Source organism: Anguilla rostrata, chromosome 14 (genome assembly GCF_018555375.3).
Source record: "Anguilla rostrata isolate EN2019 chromosome 14, ASM1855537v3, whole genome shotgun sequence".
Classification (NCBI taxonomy): domain Eukaryota; kingdom Metazoa; phylum Chordata; class Actinopteri; order Anguilliformes; family Anguillidae; genus Anguilla; species Anguilla rostrata.
Window position 1 is genome coordinate 27137025 of NC_057946.1, and position 22644 is coordinate 27159668.

Below are 22644 nucleotides of genomic sequence, written 5' to 3' on the forward strand. Positions count from 1 at the left end.
TTTTTTTTTTTAAAAGCAATATATCCTAATGTCAGTATTGAATTTACCTAACTTACCTTTCATTTACCTTCATTTCCACTTATGCACAATTGTTCTGTTGACAACACAGCTAGTTCACTTGTGTGTACTTTTCCTAAATTTAAATGGCCCCCTTTGTCTCTTTTTGACTATGGCTGAATAGATTAAGTGCCTGCTACTCATAACATTGACATTTCATACCAGGAACCAATTTAGTTACTCTGCCCTGATGTTTTTTTTGTTCAAGGCCATCTGCATCTTTCTCACAGTGTGATGCCCAGAACCGCACACAGTGCCCTAAATGTGTTCTGACAAATGCATTGCATGACATCAATATAACGGCCTATGATTTATGTGCATTTTGTTGTACAGTATAAGCCAGCATCCTGTTGGCCTTTTTTCTCTGTTTTAGCACAATGCCAAGACCGATAGGCTTTCATTAACTGCTACCAGAAAGTGTTTTTCAGATTCAACATTTCGATTTTTGTTTATAAAATTGCCCTGTCTTCATTTTTTTTACCTCCCACATGCAGAACTTTACATTTGGTCGTGCTGAATGCGATTGCTCTTCCAAGCCTTAGTGCTATACACAAACAAGGCGGGCAAGTGACCCAAATTAGTTGAAGATGTATTCTATTTACTTTTATTTGCCGTTAGGCATTGTATAAGACATATTATTGGCACATAAAACTTATCCAAATATGTCAGCGGGAACAAGCAGTGTGGACAAAAGTCCTTTTTAAGCACAATCCTATGAGAATAAGGTCAGTTTAATTGAATCCTGAAAGAGCTTGTTTGACAGAACTGCACATGCCCTCAAAGCAGCAAAGCGTGTTTGGTGGAATCTAGGGACTTTGCTTTGAGTGAAACAGCCACTGGTGAAACTAATGGAGTGATTATTTTTAAGACAAGCTGGTTTGTATGTTTACATATAGTATGTGTATCAGGGTCTAAAGGAGCTCAAGGCTCTAGCGTCCGTCCCCACACAAATGCCGCCTCCAAGCAAAGTTCTGTGTCTTTTATAAACATGCTTTGTAAAATACCAAATGAAAATGTCGTTGTTTTTGGCCCATTGATTTTCTGTAGCCGCGGAGGAAAGTGGGTTACCTTAAACGGGACCCACGAGCCGCTAACTGCCGTAAAGCAACTTCCTCTAACAGGTCAGGACTCGAGGTAATTTCTGTTTGTTCCGGGGAACTGGAGTAATAAATGTTAATGGATTGTTCCACTTGAGAACCCGTTTGTGCCTGCACGCTTGGAGGAGGCCCAGAACCGGATTATCGAACTGTGAGCCAGAACACTGACAACAAGCAAGAGCGGCCCTTTAGAATTACCCCCAAGCCTCGGAAAGCTGCTTGACAGCCCCGGCGTAGTCAGGAATAAAAAGTGTCACTCTCGCTATGAGTGCTCGCTAAACGCTCAAATGCAAATTAACAATACAAATGAGTAGGTAGGCTTCATAATGGGTTTGGCCTTTTATTGTTTTTTTTCTAGATTTTTCCCATAGTAATGTACTGTAGGCATAGTTGTATAAATGAACATAGTGGCATTTATGTTTAAAGGCATTTAGAATATAATGGTATTTATATATATATTTTTAAACAAAAATAGTGGGTCAGAATTGGAAAGACACTTCAAATTCAGCCTTTGTAGTCTCGTTTTCGATTCCATTTTTAAAATTCCAGTTCAAGACTGAAACATGAATTTGCCAAAAATGCTAATTCTGCTCTTAATTATCCCATACCCTGATGCACAAAAATAGAATTATATACAGTGCTGGGGAAATTATTCGTGTTTATTATGATAGACAAATTGATAAAGAGGGACAGCCATGCTGCAAGTGTGATGCCTAATTAACCAAAGTTTATTTGTACAGAGGCTGAAAGCTGATTAAAACAGGGAGCCCTTACTGTTTTAGCAACCAGATTGCTTCAGCTGGTTTGTTTTGAGTGAGTAACCGGAGAGCAATTGAAGCAAAAAGCTTCTTTAATGAAATGAGGGCCTGTGTGATAGTCCGCGTAATGATGGGTTTATTCCTCCCCAGTGCACACCATTTCTTCACATCTCTCACAAAGTATAAATGAATATGTAAAATGCAAAGAGAATGGAATCCCAGCCACAGTTTCACATGCCCCTGCACCATTACAGAGGATGTGGCTAAAGCGCCCTCATTGGATGTTCCTACAGCTAAAATAAAAACAACATTCCGACAGCTCTCGCCTACAAATACCATTGTCAGACATTCATGCGTTGGGTTGAGGCATTCATTTGTATTTTCTGTCTGGATTTGTTGCATCCAGTCATACAAATATGTTGTCACTTGACATTCTGTGATATACAGGTACGCTACCTGGCCAAAAGTATGTGGACACCTGACATCCAACATCTCATCCAAAATGATGGGCATTAATATGGAGTTGGTCCTCCCTTTGCTGCTATAACAACCTCCACTCTTCTGGGAAGGGTTCATACTAGATGTTGGAGCACGGCTGTGGGGATTTACTTCTATTCAAAGAGCATTAGTGAGGTAGGGCACTGATTGGGCGATTAGGCCTGGCTCACATTTGGCTTTCCAACTGGTCCCAAAGGTGCTGGATGTGGCTGAGGTCAGGGCTCTGTGCTGGCCAGTTCTTCCTCACCATTCTTGACAAAACCATTTTTTATATGGACTTAGCTGTGTGTGCAAGGGCATTGTCGTGCTGAATTAGGAAAGGGCCTTCCCCAAACTGTTGGGGAAGCACAGAATCGTCTACAATGTGATTGTATGCAGTAGCATTAAGATTTGTCTTCATTGGAACTAAGGGGCCTAGCCCAAACCATGATAAACAGCCCCAGACCAAGCGGTGTCCAGATACTTTTGGTCTTATAGTGTATCTTTGTTTCTGTCGGGGCATGCTTTAAAAATATCTTTCTGGTTTTTGTGGCTTAAAGGTTTTCATCATTCCATATGTCTTGCAGGTAAGACCACCACAATGAATGTAGTCGACTAATTCTAAATTGTAGTGTAAAATGTAGTTGCAAATTTGGACATTTTTGTGTATTTTTTCCAGGCTCTGTCCACCAAAATTTTGTTCTCGCCTCAGTTTGCATAAAGCAGTATCCATTCACTTACTGTATGAAAAAGCATGAGGGTGGTACAGAAGGAGACAATGAACTATGAAGAGAGAGAGATGCAGAACCAGGAAGAGAAAACCAAAGCATGGTAGAGAGCAACAGAGAAACAGAATAGATGCTGAAAGGAAACAGGACCGTAAACTATAAAAAAGATTTGTAATGTTCAAAATGAGAGGTTTTGACCACAGGGTAGACAATGAAGCAGAGCTGACAGAAACAGATATCAGAACAGTCGAGCTAGCTGTACTGCTGAGGACAAGAGAGCAAAATGAAATAGAGATGAGAAAGCATTGCCTAGAGACTGTGACATGGCACAATATTCACATTAGTGGATCTGACCTGGCAGCCATAATGATAGCCCTGCATTTCCCTCCAAATAATGACCCACAGCTGATACCTCGGCATGCTTTAGTAGATGACTGGCACTGCTGTCACCCAGAGACAGCTTCTGTGTCCCAGAAATTTAAAAGCAATAGGGAAAAAGTCACAGTAAATTGAAAGTCTCCAGGTAAGAAATTGCAAACATTGCCCACTGACATCCAAAAACACCACGAGGGGACCAAATACCTCAGCCTGAAATCCCTGTGATACATCAAAACAGCACATGGGCTTGAGGCCTGTCAGATGTGATGGCTTCAGCCACATCCCTGTATTAACTAACAGGAGAAGCTGTTGACTGGTGGGCAGACCATGGTGTGTTGTGAAAGTACAATTCAGCATTTAATTGGGAAGGTAAATTACAAATTATCCTTACAAATTACAGGTTACAGGTTGGTGTGCCACACTGTAGAGCACTGGGAGTTTGATCCTGTAACTACGATGACTAGACTCACTCCTTACAAACATTCTGTGCCCTCTGACTGAATGATACATCATTTAGATAGAATGGTATACGGCCATGCAATAGATCTCCAAACTTTATTTTGTTATTTTGTGTTTCTCCTTTAATATCGTTTGCTAATCCTTAATTTTCCTGTCACCAGGCCCCCAAATATTAATTCTCCCTATTCTTCAGTATTGTCACTCCCCAAAAAACTACTTCAAAACCACAGAAGAACATCATTAAAAAAAAAAGCTGATGAGATGAAGAAACACTGGCCCAAGCAACTTGAAACATAACATAATGATGAGAACATGGCATTCAGCCCAACAATGCTCGCCATTTTCAAGGCTTTATAAGTGCTCTGATTACCTACAGACTGGATAGTATCTAACACCGTATCAGTCCTAGTCTTGAAAATGCCCAGAGTTTCAGCCTATACTATGTGACCTAAACATCCTCTTTTATACATTTCTGATTAAAGAATTTGGCTTTTTTATTTTTTTAAATTGTTTTATGTACGGAGGGTGTATGCTTTGTGTGTTTCAGAAGCTTTGCAATATATTTTTTGTTGAGATTTGTATTTTCTCCCCCACAGTGTAGCATCCATTAAAGTATGCTGTCATTTCACATTCTGTGATATACAGATATGGGTTTCTCTGCCAGAGTATGACTTGTAAATGCATATACACAGTAAAATGTCTAGTGTTAACTCTATTCTATTCATACTAACTCTACCATAGAACATATGATCTAATTGGGACCCCATGTACTCTGTAAGAGTTGATTTAATGCTGGACATTTTACTTTGTAGGAACATCATAACAGTCAATGTATTGTGTGGTTTTCTGTCAATACTGTTTATAAATTTTAAAGGTTAGATCTAAAGCTTCAGGGATTGGAGTGCAGAAGTGTGATTCATCACTTACGTCTGTTCCATTTGAACATGCCTTTATTCTGTTCCTTTTGTGCTGTTCAATGAGGTGGCTAAGAGCCAGCGCAGTCTTGATTTAATTTACTGCGGACGTCCTCAAAATTTAGCTCGAGTTGAAATAAAAGTTTTTCAAAAAGAAATTATATCAAGACTTCTTTCTCTTTCTCTCTTTTTTCCTTTAGGAAAAGGAAGGAGAGCTAGAGAGCGAGAGAGAGAGAGGGGTGGAGAGAGAGGGAGAGAAAGAAATAAAGAGAAAGAGAGGGAAAAACTAGCGAGAGGGAACAATTTATTTCATAATGTTGTTACACAAAAAATGCTCCTGTAGCAATCCTTTGCTTTGTGCTTTTAAATAAAGCATATCATAGCTTGTCCATACTTAATTAATCCCACTCAGTGTCATGAGTCACGGCATGCTGAAATCACAGAATCCTTTCTCCTATTACTTTCCTCTTTCGTGCTACTTTTTTTATACTTTTTTGAATATACACAATGTATTTTTACATCTGTAGAAAACAGTACAAAAATCAATATGTGCATGTTATGTTTGCCTCATGTTTAGTGAGTTAATATCTGTCCTATCTTGGGATATTTTGTTGGTTGATTACAAATTATGACACCATCCCTGAGGATTTTGCATAAGCAAAGGAGCAGCATGAGAAATAGGATATTGATTTTTTTTTTATTGCTTGCATACAATCATGGAATCAACATTAATCACAGAGTTTAGCGACTTCACAACCACCCCATATTGAACAAGACCAGCCTTGTCTTACTTTACTACTTGTGATTTAAATTACACGGTCAATCACTCTGATGCTGTGGTCTCGTTTGTTATGCTGGTGATTTTGAATCCGTCCCATAATTTTCTGAACCAGCTGTTAAGACCTCTTAACCAAAAGAGGCTAACAATGAAATGAAAATGAAGACACATACCCATTTCGGTAACATATTACAGTAAGGTCACATGACTTAACATTAACTAATGTAGTTGTTCACATGAATGAATGGTGTGCAAATACATTTAGCATGCAATCTAGTTCATTGTTAACAAGTACATTAACGAATGTATTAGTTACATGATTATTTACATATTATCAAAGCATAGGATACATTTCTAATTAGTTAACCATTAACAAACACATTAACTGATTTTTTAATCCCAATATGAACTGACATTAACTTATGGAGTTGTTAACATGACCTAATAACAAAGAGATGCAGATTAACTTTTCAGTAGGCAGTATTTAACAACTGCATTAGTACATGCCAATTCATGTGACTTTACTGTAAAGTGTTTCCCCCATAAACTATCAGTAAACTCAAAAGGCCCTATATATTCTAAAGATTATCTCTGCAGCCAATCTGCATACAAAGGCTTTCTTGGCTTTCTATTATTATGGAAGAAATAATAAGCTACACTGTGCCCAGGTACGTATTATTCCATTGGACTGTTTCCACTGGCACTGCCAGGATTCCATTCCACACCTTTTCATTCGTTCCAGTGGGACACATCTTTTCCGTGCCATATTCTGTGCTGGTTGCACCATTTCCAAGGGAAAAAATATGGGATTTTCAAAGAACTGCACTTCTGTGCTTCTTGATAATGCCCCATGTTGAATAATATTGCTAATTATGCTACTAATATGCCTCCTCTGATGTGTATTGTATGCTGCACGTAGATAAGGACTTATGAGATATTATCTGAAAAGGAGCTGGCCTCTTCAGCTTCACATACTCATTAAAATTAGGATGATGATGTCCGAGAGGTTCAGAGGTATTCAAAACACCCTCATATAATCTTTAATGGTGAATTATGAGGACAGCTACTAAAAAATAATGTGCTGCCCGTAATTAATACTGTAATGGTTTTATTTAACAGAAACCCAATTTGAGTTTTTAAATACCTCTTGATTATATCAAAATCCATCATGCAGTGCATGGCCAAGGTCAGTTAATTGTTGAATCCCTGCGGGTAGTTTTCAAGCTGACTTTTTTTCTTTGTTCACTGTTCGTTCCAATCCAGGCTTTACATACGGATGAGATATACAGGCAGCTATTATAATTGTGTTCTTATTTATTGTTTGACATTGTAAGGGTCATGTGAAGTACTCTTATGAATAATTAACAGTTTTGCATTAAGGGCTTGCAAAGGTTCATTTCTGACAGTTGCACTCCAGACAGAATAACCAGAATCAGTTTGAATTTGTTTCAATGTTTGTATTAGTCTGCATAATCAGTGATACAAGACACTCTGGGGCGTTATGCAATACAACAGACTTTTAACAGTCATTAAATGTGCAGTCATAAGACACTGTGAAATGAGCAGACCTTGATACTCCTCCCTATAGAACACACATTCCACTGCCTTCCTCTGTTCAAATGCCAATCTTTGTGCAGCCAGTCAAATTGGTCAAATTGGTCAACAAAAAAAGAATGTTTACTTGTGTTGACAATTATGTAAAATGGGGATTTGGTTTTAAAATCTATTCCACTTGGCAACCTGTTATTTCTTACGTTTAACAGCTATCTTTACTTCACACTTGACATAAGTTGGCTCTGTGCAATGTCCATATGGCTTGATGACCTGCTGAGGTAAAAGGGGTGAATTATGGGGTTTTGTGTACAGGGTTTGAAGATAGAAGGGGGAGAAAATATTTGGTCAAGAGCAAGCTTAGCCTACCCTTGTCCCAATGGAAGACAGAGTGCACCGCTTTGTTGTGGTTCGGCACTTAGCCACCTGATTCAACCAATCCTTATCTTGATAGAACCAATTTAGCTTCCATCTCCAATTCCGGATAACATTACTGAACTTCAAAGCCAGCTATGGGCTGTAGGGTAATTGCTAGGCTGGACATGTTACAGGCAGCAAATAAACCTTTCACAGTCAAATTGTGAGAATCTATCATGTCTGCTGTGCCAGAGATCTGGGCATTTTGACACAGCAGACCAAATGTGTCCAATCAGAACTTGAATGCCGAACTTACAATTTAAATGCCCGATAAATTATGCATTTAAATTATGCTGATGAATTATGCATTGAAATACTTTGAATAATCAGTATGATTTTGATGAGTTGGTGGGTTTTGTGAATGCGCCTCCACCTGGCGTTTCCCGGGCCCCCCGCTGGTTGAATGGTGATGGAGCCGGCCAATTTATAGCACACATTTCGTGGTAAAATTTAGAGGGCACAGATTGCCCAATCGCTGAGAAACATCAAAGAAATAAGACATGAATCAAGTAACACAGTTGCGTCTTCTCCCCGCCAAGGTTTCTGGCCAACACGTCCTTTGATGGTCTGAGCGGCTACATCCGATCGCGGGAGGAGACCGTGATCACCTCCGAGGGCCACCATTTCATCTGGAACCTGCAGCACGACCCCATCGGGAACCCCATGTGGACCAGGCTGGGCCGGTGGAAGGAAGGCAGAGTGATGATGGATTACGGGATATGGCCGGACAAGGCGCATCGCCACCGGGCCGGCGACTGGAGGCACTCCTCGCGGCTGCACCTCCGGGTGGTGACCCTGGTGGAGCACCCCTTCGTCTTCACCCGGGAGGTGGACGAGGACGGCCTGTGCCCGGCGGGCCAGCTGTGTCTGGACCCGCTGACCAACAACACGGCCGTGCTCGAGGGCCTCTTCCAGGGCCTCAACGACACCATCCCCTTCGAGTTCAAGAAGTGCTGCTACGGCTACTGCATCGACCTGCTGGAGAAGCTGGCCGAGGACATGGGCTTCGTCTTCGACCTCTACATAGTCGGCGACGGTAAGTACGGCGCCTACAAGAACGGCCGCTGGACGGGGCTGGTGGGGGACCTCCTGAGCGGGGCGGCCCATCTGGCCGTCACCTCGTTCAGCATCAACTCGGCCCGCAGCCAGATGATCGACTTCACCAGTCCGTTCTTTTCCACCAGCCTGGGCATCCTGGTCAGGACTAGAGACACGGCCGCCCCCATCGGGGCCTTCATGTGGCCCTTGCACTGGAGCATGTGGCTAGGGATATTCGTGTCCTTGCACGTCACGGCCATCTTCCTCACGCTCTACGAGTGGAAGAGCCCCTTTGGGATGACCCCGAAAGGCAGGAACAGGACCAAGGTCTTCTCCTTCTCGTCGGCGCTCAACGTCTGTTACGCGATACTCTTTGGCAGGACGGCCGCCATTAAACCGCCAAAGTGTTGGACGGGGAGGTTCCTCATGAACCTTTGGGCCATTTTTTGCTTGTTCTGTCTGTCGACATACACGGCCAATCTGGCTGCCGTGATGGTCGGGGAAAAGACCTATGAGCAACTCTCAGGAATACATGATCCCAAGGTAAGAAGACGTAGTGCAAACTTTAGCAAGCTCATGGGGGGCTAATCCAAACGTAGTGAAAACATTTAAAATAACGACTCTTTTCTTCAAGCTCCATCACCCGTCCCAAGGTTTCCGCTTCGGGACGGTGCGGGAGAGCAGCGCGGAGGACTACGTGAAGAAAAGCTTCCCGGAGATGCACGAGTACATGCGACGGTACAACGTGCCTGCGACTCCGGACGGCATAGATCACCTCAAGTGAGTTATATAAAACGCAAGCGTGTGTGTAATTGGAGCTTGGAAATGTCAAGAAATACAGTAGAACCTTGCAGTTGTAGACTGACCAGTGAACTGAGCGGGGTATGATTCGACTTAAAATAAGATTTAGAGCAACAAAATGCATAGCCTTTCAGATATAGGGCTCGAATAATATTAGTAACCATAAAAAGTTATTTGTAAAATGTGTCTAAGGTTATGAATGATCACCGTTCCTGAATAGCTTACATTATTTTAATATAAAGGTCAGGTTTGATTTTATGTTACATTAATTCTGGTATGTATTTTACAGTAAACTCCCTTCACATTCTCCCTCTCCCTTCAGGCTAACCACCCCCTTTCTTGGCAACTGTTCTACAGCACAATTGTTTATGACACTAAATAAAGCTTGTGCCCAGGAAGGTGGAAAAAATTATTTTTGGGCAGTGTCTTGTGGCATGTAGGATCCCAGAAGGACAGTAATTCTGATCTTCTTTTTCATTTCTGACCAGAGACCGCCTTTTTTATTTCTAGAGAGAATCACAGGAGATCGTCAGGATGGTTGGACATTTAAAAGTCCTATATAGTTTGATTGCTTTATATAATGTTTAAAATAATAAATGATACCAGTGTTACCATCTGCATGGGATTATAGTACTTGGAAATTAGTTTGCTAATTAAATATTCAAAGCTGTTATAGCAGTCAAAAGCTGCCGCCAAAACTATCCTCTGCAATGCAAATCTTCAGTAGCTCCAGATAATTAAAGGTTGAGTTATATTGCCCAATGTATAACAGTGTTAATTTCAGAACCCGAGGTTCAGCGATGATCATAAAATAAAACATGACGCGTAGGCCGCTTTTACTGCTAATATATGGACAACATTTCAACCGCACGGAACTTGATATTCATAATAAAGCAGAACCCAAAATAAAAAGGGCTGTAATGCTAATTTTAAAATATGCAATGCATATTTAATTTTATTAATATTTACACCGCTTAGCTTCAGTGAAACACCAATGTTTTATGTGCAATATTTAGGAGTAATTTCTAAAGTGCTTTTGTTCTCCTACAACCCTTAAGACAATTCAGTATTGTGTTTAAATGCTCAGCTGAAAATTTACAAGCTGCAGTTAATTTGTTATGATTTATTTAGCATTTGTTGTATTCCATTGTTGGGTGGGGGGGGGGGTGGGGGGGGGTTCTGTATTCTTTCCCCAATTAATCATTGTAGTGCTCCGAGCCTCAGAATAGCTACTTCAGGTGATTACTTCTCTGAATTAAATTTTTAGATACGTGATTTACTGAAGTTATTTTACTGGCATCTATATCATTTTAAACCGTTGGACATTTCACATGTATGGTGGTCCATAACATTTTCATGCAGGGTGGTACGGCTGCTGGCCATAGTCTAGGGGTTAACAAATATCAATTATAGCTCAGGGACTTTTCTTTATATCAGTTTTCCAACAATTGACAAGTGGCTGGTACTACAGGCTGCTGCAGTCCAGTGAAACTGAGAGAAAAGCTCTGTGTATTTTCTTTGGGTTGTTCTGAGATACGGTGTCTGACCTCATACAGAACTAGTGGCTTGTTGTGGCTAGCATCACACTTGTGCTAGGTTTGAAACAACCGTTTTTAAACAAAAATCTACACTGGCTTCAAAGCAAGGAAGCACTGTGAGAGACTGGAGTATCTGGAATGAAGAGACTAGCATCACTAGCACCTGTTCATGAATTGAGAGAAGCACCAGCAACAACTGCGGGCTATGCCGTTAGCCAGGACATGCTTCACCTCATATCAACCCTGACTCACTGCCCCCTCTGTGCTAGCTATCCTACGTTTACATTTTGTGAAAAGGATTGCATTGAAATGTTGGTGCCCATAAAGTTTGCTGTATTGGCATGCCATTATTCAGCAACACTGTTGCTTTTTCCTTGGTTTCGCTCCCCTCTCTCCATTATCTTGCTTTCTATGAAATTAACTGTTTGGCTGTGTTTCCACAAACTGTCAGCAGAACACTATAATCAAAACGAAGTGTTTTGTTTTCCAGACTGCCTTTTAATTTGGTCGTTTGACTGAGTGAGATCAATACGAGCAATAAAAACTCTGCATTGCCATTTGACAAAAGTGCCTCAGTTTGCCCAGAGTGAACTTCACCTCAGATCTTTTTTTGCACTGTTGTAACCCCCTGACATGACTCTATATTACAATTAAGTCCAGTGAATTTTTAGTGACAGGGAATGGCCATTATCCTAAAGCACCGGTTAAATAATTACAGTGGAGGATGAATCGCCTACAATGTGGATTGCCTGTGTGCTTCATTAATATTAAGCTCTTTCCAATACAACAAACCCTGCTGGGAATAATTCATGGATATAATTGTTAATAGCTTATTTTAGCGGAAACCACACCCTAAGGGAAGACGCGAGGAGGGAAGTTGAAAGCATGTGGCATTTCTGTTATTTTTTGAGCTGTTACATCTTGCTGCTAAGCCCTTTGTTTGCTGATCCCTTCAGGGATGATCCTCAGAAACTCGATGCCTTCATTATGGACAAAGCCCTCTTAGACTATGAAGTTTCAATAGACGCTGACTGCAAGACCCTCACTGTGGGAAAGCCATTTGCAATTGAAGGCAAGTATATATATTTTTTGTGATCAACAGTTTTTTATTAATTATACAGAGGGTACAGGAGTATAAAGATACAGAAGAGCAACAGAACATGTCAGTAAAAATAATTGCCTCCCTAGCCCCCGTCCCATAAGGCAAGTGTGTGTATGTGTGTATATATATATATATAGACAATGTTCACATTTGTGCCAGCATCTCTAAGATGGAACTTAACTCCTACACATACGACTGTTGTTACATCGGACTGTAGATAGAGGTTAAGCAAAGCCATTTTTATTCATCAGGTGTTATGCCCTTCAGAGATGATGGCATTTTTAATAAATGAGCCGCCTGCTCAGACTCTTTCGAGCGTTGCTAAGTGAGAATCTTTGCTCGCAGGATATGGGATCGGCCTTCCACAGAACTCTCCGCTAACCTCCAATATCTCTGAGCTGGTCAGTCAGTACAAGTCAGATGGCTTCATGGACATGCTGCACGACAAGTGGTACAAGGTTGTGCCGTGCGGCAAAAGAAGTTTTGCTGTTACAGAGGTAATACAGTATTCGATATATTGAATTTTATGCATTACAGTTTGATAAAGGGTTATATATTTATAATTACAGTCAAATGTCTTTCCTATTTGTTAATGCAAGGCAGTTCCAGAAGGTGATGGTGGCTTCCAATAGTCTTTACCTCAAATGACTTAGAAATCACTGAGAGTATTTGAACATTTGAACAAAACAAGTTCAGAGTTTCCAAAGAGACTCAAAACACACAAATTCCTTGCCCTCATCCAGGGGTGGAAAATCCAGGTTCAGACAGTGAAAGTCCTCCCCAGTATTTTGTTTCAATCACCTGTATTTGCTGTTTGGCACAAATATTCATCCAGGAGGCAGAGCTAATTCGTATAACCAGCTGGCTGAGTTCATGGGTGGAAGAGAAACACGGGGCAGGACTCTAACTTTGACTCCTGGACTTCCCTCCTCTGCCCATGTCGTTCTCCACCATTTTGGATCAACAAGTGTTCCTTTTGTCAGATTTTCTTTGTATGAATGTACTGATGACTATGCCTCTGGTCGTTTCTCCAGACTTTGCAGATGGGAATCAAACATTTCTCAGGGTTATTTGTGATGCTGTGTGTAGGAGTTGCCTTGTCCCTTCTTACCACGTTAGCCGAGCACATCGTCTACCGGCTGGTTCTTCCGGGAATGAAAAAAAAACCACGGTTCAAATACTGGCTTCACACGAGTCAGGTGCGTTCAGTTTCCAGATGTTTACCACTTATTGCTGGTATATAACGTTGATGTCATTTTTCAAGATGTGATATTTACAGATTATATACAGTAATTATAGAATGGTAGCATTCCATTGCTCATCATAGTCAAGAGCACCAAGAGAAGGGAATGCTTATGAGTTTATTTTATTACTAATTCTCTAAATCAAATAGATAGTGAAGAGTTATATTGGCATTCACAGCACTGGACTGCTGTCCAAGTATAGTTTGAAGAGATGAGTCTTCAGACCACGGCGGAAGGTGGGTAGTGAGAGAGTTTTGAAGAGGGACAGGGAATTTGTTCCACCACTGGGGAGCTAGGGTGGAGAAGCTCTGTGATCCCTTTACTCGGGTGGGAGAGGGTGCAAGGCGCCCTGCTGCTGCAAAGCGGAGTGGTCGAGCAGGCGTATAGAATCGAATCATGTCCTGCAAGTAGATAGGGGCCATCCTGTTGGCTGCAGTGTAGTCAGTTGTCTATGGGTAATTCCATTTTATCCACTAGTTTATTTTAGTTTATCATCTCAGAATCAAGTACATACCTTTGACCGTGTCAGAAAATGTTTCTTTGTGATACTAAAGGAAGTTATTCTCCTCAGAGATTGCATCGTGCACTTAACTCATCCTTCAGTGAAGACAAACCACAAACAGTGGACAAGACAGAAAAAAGGTACGCCATTCTTTTTAAGCCAATAACGGTTTACAGCTGTAAATAAAATTTAATGCAGCTTGCCAACTGATTGCCTGGCCTGAAAATTGCTTTTCAATGCATTTTTATTTCAACCATAAGTGCTGTCATCATCTGCTCTGGTAGAGATGCAAATCAAACAATATTTACAGGGCCTACACAACATAGTTGTGTAAGCACCATTTTGCTGGTGTCTCTATGGGCCAAGCACTGCATCTTGCTGTATGTGTTCATTTTTCTTTTCTTTCTTTTATTATTATTATTATTATCATTATTATTATTATTTAATTCTTATTTTTATTATTAGTATTATTATGCCAGATGTACCAGACATCTGCACAAAATTTGGCATTGAGTATGTCTTGAAGGATAAGAAAGGTCTCCTGTAGACGTGGGCATGGCTATTCACAAAAATGGCTAATTAATACAATACTGTAATAAGGTGAATACTTTATTCCTATTGACTGCTCTATCAGCTCACAACAGCTCAATAAAAACTCATGGTGGCACTATACAAAACGACTTTTCGTGGATATACTGTATTGCTAAACAAGGGCACTTTTTGGTCTACTTTCCAATTTCAAGGTGTAACGTTGGGAAAAACCTACAAATGCCGTGGAACACCTCGGACAACTCAAATTGCAACAGACAAAAGCTCCCCATCCCCGAGGCCCAGCAGAACGACCTGGAGTTTACCCAGTGCAAAGACCTCCCACCGCCCCCGGTTAAAAGGCTTCTCCCCCTGCAGGCCACCTCCAACGGCAAGACGGATTTGCTCAGCCTGGCTCAGAACCCCGTCCTCCAGGAGCTCACCGACCTGGAGAAGCAAATAAAGATCATCAAGCAGGAGCTTCAGCAGGCCATCAACAAGAAAAAAGAACTGGAGCTGTACCAGCAGCAAAACGCGACAAAGGCGCCCGAGAGCAGTGCATGAGGTTGGCTTTGACATTACGGTCAGGACGTCTTAAAAGGAGCACGGTATCCACCATTTTTACCTTCACGGTGGGTACAACTGAGCTTTAATTGAGCTTTCTGCTCTGGGATGTGACGATACTCGTTTTTTTTTTGCAATATACTTTCTGCACATCCTATTTTTTAAAAGAGAGATATTATGAAAATACTACTTCTCACGGTAAGGACAACTTCTAGCAGTGGTCAATTGAGTGCAAATATGAATGGAGGAGATAATTTGATGGAACTGGCACTCATTGACATGGCCTTTATGTGGAGATAGTGAGATTGTGTCATAAAATATGTATAGTGTTTTTCCGTTTTGGCAAAAAAATGGCCAGAATTGAAGATGTCAATATACGATGTACAGTTCCTGCAGTGCAAGTTCCACTGTTACCTGTGGACGAAAAAGTGCTGAGATCTTTTTTTATAACGTATGACTCCAGGTGCCACTGTTCTGTGTGGTCCTTTGGAGGAAGATGTTTATATTCTTGCACTGTTTAGCAGTTTTGACGTGTTATGCTACGTGAGTACGTCGGTGCTCAGTATCTGCTTTTGGATATGTAACAGGAAGCTTTCTTCATATAATCTGCACTTAATATGAACATGTGAAAACCACTGCTTTTTACTGCTTGTTAAACATTAACGACATGGATTTCAGAAGTCATGTATTGGTGCCTCATATATTGAGCCAGACATTATAGAATGGTAGCATTCATTGATCATCATAGTCAAGAGCACCACGAGAAAGGAATGCAAATGAATCTATTTTTATTACTAATTCTCTTAAATCACATAGATAGCGAAGAGTTATATTGGCATTCACAGCACTGGACTGAACTGCATGTCAGCTCTTGTGGCCTACTGGTACACACCTGTACTGCTGACAGGTCTGCACCTCTTTAGGGTGAGTAGACTGGGTACTTTTGTCAGTCGTATCTTTAGTCAGTTGTCTACAGGTAACTGAATCCACTAACCGTGTTTTATCCACTAGTTTGTTTTGATATGGGTTGACAAAAATGGCCAGAATCAGTGTTTATCTGATTATTTCTCCCTTTGCTGCCTCTTTATCCTTGTAATTAAAATTTGACAGCTGCACAAATGTTATCGTTCGGTTGAAAAATGAGTCGCCATGCTGTTCAGCTGATCGTTCCAGCTGTTTCGTCGCCTGCATTTTTAATTCATAAAAACGATATACACTTGTACACGGTTTCTAATATGAATTGTCTTACGTCCATGTCAGTCTTCTTGTGTAGTTGAACAATCACCGTACCGTGTTACATGAACATCGAAATACAAAAATGTTGAAAATACATTATTTTTACTATGAAGCGAAATCGAGTATATCATTTTGTAAAGTGGAAGCACATTTCACATATCATATACAGAGTAATGATAATGTTACTGCACAGATTTCAGTGAGAGATTACCTTTATAAAAATTTGTTTGAGATGGAAAATGTCTTAAATCTTCAATGGAGTGCTGTTAATAATATTATATTTCATAAAATTGCTCGGCAAAACTTTTATGAGCAAAATGTACTTTTTTTGTTACTCAGTGCATTCAAATACCTGATGAAGTAAACAGTAGGATGCAGAAGATAATGAAATGTGAAATGGTGACATTTCCTTAGGACGATGAAAAGAAAAGCTACTGTCCAGCCAAGATGTCTGGTCTGATTACATTGTTCAAAAAAAAAAAAAAAAAGATGTGATCATACACCTTTTGTGATTCATATGCATTCAATAGGAAGGAACTATCTGGAATTCTATAATGTAAACCGCACTGGATTAAATAATTTCAGTTTTCTACTAAAATTCCTGCATTAAAAAAAACTGTATTCAGTGTATCCTATCAATAAAATTGGCATCAAGTTTCCACAGGTTAAGTATTGCTAACTTTCTTAGTGTTTTTTCCATGTGTAGCCTTTTGGTAAAATTGGAAACCCACATACATATTTCACTTTGACTGGGTGGGTCTTTCTGTGAGGTTCTGACACCGCTATTTGATTATGTTTAAGTTTAAGTTTATTTTTATTTATATAGCACTTTTCATGCAAAAAAGCAGCTCAAAGTGCTGTACAAAAACAAATAATGGCAGCGGTTGCACAGTTGAGCGAATGCTTTCAGAGAGAATCGCTCACCTAACGGGAATCAGAGTCTAATGAGATGGCAAATGGCATTCCATCGTTACTCGTGCTATTTTGTGATCGCGCCACATTCGGAATTATTTATTTACCAATTTAAAGCTTGCCATAAAAAAACAGTTGTGGGGGAAAAAAATGCATCGTAAATTTGTATTTTTCTATCGGGCATTTTTACATATGACTGTTTATGCCGTGGTATCTGTTTGAAAATGCCCTTGTGGCGCATTCAATAAATCTTTATTCGTATTCATAATATTCATAATCACCCCTTATCAAGTATTAGTGTTGGTGGTTGTGCCTTCTGGCTGCAGATTTATGGAGAACCAGTGGGTCTGTGCAGACACTGCTGTGCAGTGCAATGCACCGATTCTCTTCTGCAGGTGAGAGATCCAGCCCTGTTCCATCTGCTCAGCATAAAACTGGAACACAAATCCTCACATAAAATTAGGCACAGGCATGATTTTATCCGCCACTGCGAGATCTTCGATCACTGTTTACCATGTGTGTTATAACTCTACGCTAGCCTTTTTATCAGAATAGGGCCTGATGTCTTAAATGAGAAAAAAATACTTTGTCACCTCAGTTATTTGTATGCAGTATTAAATTGTAAGACAAGAAAGTACTAATATTTTCACCAAAATGTCTCTCTCAGTTTTTCTTAATGACAGCGAACAGTTAAAGCCCAGAGACAGAGAGGCAGGACTCAAATAGGAACTCAAATTAAACCAATATATTATATATTTGGTCATGTTTGATTGTTTTTGACTTAGGCAAATTAACAGTGTGATACAGTGTGAATGGAACCTACAGTAGCTTTTTATCTAAAATTGGATTGTGATGACCTGTAAAAACATTTCTTTGAAGCACAGCCAATGGATACAGTCTGTCCTACTTCAGAACTGAATTTAACTGAACTGAATTTTATTGTATCATGGCAAAATTGAAACTGACAAGGGTTCAGAAATGAGTTGCCCTCTTTGTATTGTAAAATAGCATTTTTGGTACAGAAAGTACTACTATTATTTTCCCTCCATTTTACCACTGAGAGGAAATTATAGTGTAAATGTTTTTGCCTATACTAATATTCTGGCCATTTAAATACTGTCAATAGATAATCACTCGCACGAGTGGTTTATATAGTCTGTTGAGTCTAAATGAATGCTTAAGTACACTGTAATGGTTGGTCCTTCCATTCAGCTATTGAGTTTAGTTGGTTTTCATTTGAAAAGATGTAAGAATACTTTGAACCAGCACTTGAAGATGAAATGTTGCGTGGTGTAAAAAATAAAATAAAAAAATAGATTTATCAGCATACAGTAGAGCCTGGAGGTCACTGATTAATCGGTGAAGCATGCTGGGTATAAACCCAGAAGTAGCAGGTCTCCAAGGATAGTGGAACTGAAAAGCTCATAACCAGCAGGAGAATATTTACTTGGTCTTTATTCTACTCTTTAGAGTGCATAGCCTGGTCACTGAATGTGCATAGCACTGGAAAATAGACTTTACAACCAGTCTTTAATAAAACCACGTGCCAGTTCCCAACTTCTATAGTTCCTGTAGTTGGCAGTTTAGAGGAAATGCATCAAGTCAGAATCCAGGTGCACAGAGAAAAGGAAAACAGACTAGCCAGCGCCAACTGTGGCCAGCAGCAGCCCCACACAATTAGTGTTCGCATCACCCAGGGAAGGGACGGATCCAGCTGGCTGGGATTAAGGTTAAGCTGAACATGAAGTGTCTGACTCAGGTCTGCGCAAGCACAACTTGTACACTGCGATGCGATAAGAAACATCACAAGCTTTAAAAGGAGACCGCGTGCTTATCTGTGTACTCCCGCGTCCGCGGTGGAGTTGGCAGCAATGGGCGCTGCCAGCTAATACGACTGGGCATTCCAAAATAGAAGGAAAAAAGATGAAAGTCTTTCTGCATCAGAAAAAAAACATCAGTACATTGCAGAAAATATAGATAAGCCGAACCATAAAAAATTAACGGTTGACATTGTGTGAAAGGTAAAATCTAAAATGTGTTCATGTGCAGTAATAGTAGTGTGTGACTGAGTAAAAATTGTAGTGGATCTCAAAGAAGTGTGCTTCACTTATGACACAAAAAACATAATGAGACTATGGGAAAGTACACTTACTCAAATGAAACCTTGCTCGTACTGTAGTTTTTCAAGTTGGGCTAATGAATTAGGGAGAAACTAGCAATTAAAAAGATAAGCAGCTGTAATACAAGTAATATATCTAACCTATCCAAGAATGCTCCAACTGCACTGACCTAATGTGCATAGCTTCATAGTGAGACTGAGGAGGCACTAACTGACAACACATTTTACACAACCGTATTAATCCTGATGGGAACACAAAAGTGTATGCAAATAGGCCAGCCGTGGCCTGCAGAATAAATGACTATTAAATTACTTTTTCCACTTTGTTTGATATATTTGTACCTCTTTTTAGAATTTTTAAATACTCAAGAGATGTTTAATTACTTGGAAAAAAAATGCAGTCATTGTGAAATACAGTTTACGACGTGAGCAGCAGAGGACTGCTGTCAGTTTAATATCAGGGAAATTACAGCAAAAGCATGCAAATTTATATGAAGTGTAGATCCTTCACGTGTCAAACGCAATGCTGACACATGGCTGCTCCCCTCACACTTCATGTCATGTGTACATTGAGGTTATGGCTGTTGGAGAAAGGTGGTGATCTTACGCGATTGTTCTTAGAAGGCAGGCATATTGAGTCACTAGTCTTCAAACCTTGACACCACAGGGTCTAAATGATGAGTTAAAGTTCAGTACGCTAATCTGAACAATAAATGTCCATTGTAGACAAATATTAGAAAGGTTTTTTCCCTTTGTTTTGCCACAGGTGTTCACTATTGTATTATGCTACGTGCTTGAGATATTAGCTATTGTCTTGATTCATCGCTAAAAGAGTCTTGCAGACTTGGAATTGATTAAATGACAAATCGGCTGTTTGTAGTTCGGCCATTGTCCTCTGTCTTGCTGGTGTTTGCCTCACACGTGCTTTGGATCACCCTTTGATTGTCCTACACGTACAAAGCAATTCGTCTGTCTGGCTAATGCTCTTTCTCACTGTTCTGATGGAGGACTTGGTGTCTGGAATTCACTGGCCTCTCTTGGTTCAATAAACTATTTGGAGCTGTGGATTGAAACTATTTGTCAAATATATTTACACATGTTTAATGTTATGGTGAAGGAGTATTTACTTTCTCAAGGTCAAATTATGAAATTCAAATTATGAATATCACATTGTGTCCCATATTTACATCCCAGTAGTTTAAATCTATCAGATGAACTACTAAGCTTTCATTTTCAGTAATGTGCTATATAGAAAATTATCATTTAAAAAAGAATGACATTTTTTATTATATTATAAAGTGACAGGTGAAATTAGTGAGTACTGATTACTGAAGTGTGGGAACCTCATTGAAATTAAATCATCTTTGGAAAATCAAAGTCAAAGACAAAGCAAATGCAAAAAGGCCAAACCTGCACTGGGTTAAAACAAGAAGAAACAATAAAATATTATATTTTACATGTTCAACAACCTTTCCAATATTTACACTGTACTATATTATTTATAACACACACTATTTATATGCACAATATATCCATGACAATTATATGTGGATGGCATATTTCTAGACATAATTATACTCTGTACATGGCTCACTAAAGAACAGCTAATTCTTCTTTTGAGTAAACATCTGTTTATCAACATTACTAAGTATATCTATGTAGCTAGCTCATTTTAAAAAAAAGTGTTTAAACGATCAAGTCACGACAGGACTTGGATAACTTAAGTTAAATATTTATTTCATGGACACTTTCCCTGTCCTGTTAGGCTGATGTAGCTGTACACAGCAAGCGTGACGGATGACCTGAAAACTTGAGAACACAATGTCAAATGTGGGGAGACAAGATGTTACAAAGAGCGCTCCAAAATGCTGCAAAGCAGCACCACTTTGACATGCTGTGAAAAAACAATCAATAAAGTGTTTTTTTCATGAGCGGTCAAAATTTCTCTCCTCCAGAGGAGATGATGACCATGTACATTTTAAGACGAGGCAGACAGGTAGTTATTTGAAAAAGGCCAAGAAAGTTTGTGCCCTGTCCGTTACTGCTTTATTTCACTTTTAGATTAGATTAGAGCTGAACACTAAAAAATTTACCAAAGTTAGCATTCATCATTCTCACCATACAAAAATAGACCCGTTTATCTGCTGTGTTATGATAAATGATGTTATTATATTGATATATGGTGTCCTTAATATTTACAATAAATTACAACCTAATAGCCCTCTTTTTTTAAGGTGATTTGTTTCCTTGGCATATACTGTACATGTGCCGTATACATTTTATGGCAGTCACCAATTGTGCCACCCTATAGCATTCAAACCATGTCAGAAAATAACATACTAAAATAGTCAATAGCATATAATCTTTGATTATACACCTATATAGTCTGTACTCACCTGATGAGAAAAGTGATGTGGAGGTCGCCTTATCATTTTAACAGATTCTCATCAAATGTAAATTATAACAATGATTCTAACCACAATATAATCAGAGATCCAACCGGATTCTAAAAATGTAAGCGAAACTGTGCATAATCTAATGTAGGGTCATACTGCAAGCTTTCTGAAATATTTTAGTGCGATTTAGATTGGCATAGCAGTGTGCATTCCAGCCATCTCAGGTCGAACACAGATATAACCCTGAAAAATAACACACATCACGATAAAGCTGAAAAGAAACAAGCTTTCTGAAAATAGTATGTAAGAAGAGAATATTTATTCGATTAAGAACTGAAGAAGAGACTTTAATGCGTGGACAAAGTCAAAAAAACAAGAAAAACAAAAAGTACTGGAGTGCCAACTGAAAAGATATGTACAAATAGGGATTTATTTTGTTTACTCCATGCTGAGTCAAGGACAAGTAAAGATGCCAAAGGGAGAAAAAAAAAACATCAATAAGGTATCACAATGTGTTGTCTTTTCTTACACCAAAATATATCAATACCAAAACATTCCTGAAAAACTGCAGGCAAAGTTGGGTAAAGTAGTAAGTTTTATACAATGCTAACAAAAAAAGGTTACAAAATATGACCTTTGTCAAAGATTTACAGTTTTTTATACAAATACCACATGACAACATCAATGTTTCAATACCATGTTATGTATGGAATTTACTTTATGTAAAAACATGGCTAGGAATGCATAAATTCTGAAATGTGATAGTTCCAAGCTCACGTAATAAGGGTTAGCTACGGCACTCTCGTATACAAAATGTACAAAACATCGGCTTCTAACTAGGTACAACATAATACTGTCCATTTTTGTTTACAGTATGACACAGTACAAAACATTTGTGCCTAGAACTCTTGAGGGGAAGCAAAGGTGACTCTATGCTGGCCTCTTAGTCATGTGACCTCCGTCATCGATGCCGAATGGTTCTATAAGAAAAGAGAAAGAAATGATTAACTTGCGTGCGATTAAATTCACTAACGAATGAGGAATCCTTGA

General features: G+C 39.5%; 2 protein-coding genes across 4 annotated transcripts in view; one reads left to right on the plus strand and one right to left on the minus strand.

The window, feature by feature from the left end:
- grin3a (glutamate receptor, ionotropic, N-methyl-D-aspartate 3A) overlaps positions 1 to 16150 on the plus strand; it is a 31645-nt gene extending 15495 nt beyond the window's left edge. For both annotated transcript variants that reach the window (XM_064308322.1, XM_064308323.1), the window contains exons 3-9: positions 8154 to 9195; positions 9287 to 9432; positions 11948 to 12063; positions 12439 to 12590; positions 13128 to 13292; positions 13909 to 13979; positions 14583 to 16150. In XM_064308322.1, coding sequence (XP_064164392.1) covers positions 8154 to 9195; positions 9287 to 9432; positions 11948 to 12063; positions 12439 to 12590; positions 13128 to 13292; positions 13909 to 13979; positions 14583 to 14931 — 2041 coding nt within the window. In that variant the 3' untranslated portion in view covers positions 14932 to 16150. The remainder of the gene's footprint in view (positions 1 to 8153; positions 9196 to 9286; positions 9433 to 11947; positions 12064 to 12438; positions 12591 to 13127; positions 13293 to 13908; positions 13980 to 14582) is intronic.
- Positions 16151 to 21891: 5741 nt separating this feature from the next.
- plppr1 (phospholipid phosphatase related 1) overlaps positions 21892 to 22644 on the minus strand; it is a 37862-nt gene continuing 37109 nt past the window's right edge. For both annotated transcript variants that reach the window (XM_064308165.1, XM_064308163.1), the window contains one exon: positions 21892 to 22574. In XM_064308165.1, coding sequence (XP_064164235.1) covers positions 22542 to 22574 — 33 coding nt within the window. In that variant the 3' untranslated portion in view covers positions 21892 to 22541. The remainder of the gene's footprint in view (positions 22575 to 22644) is intronic.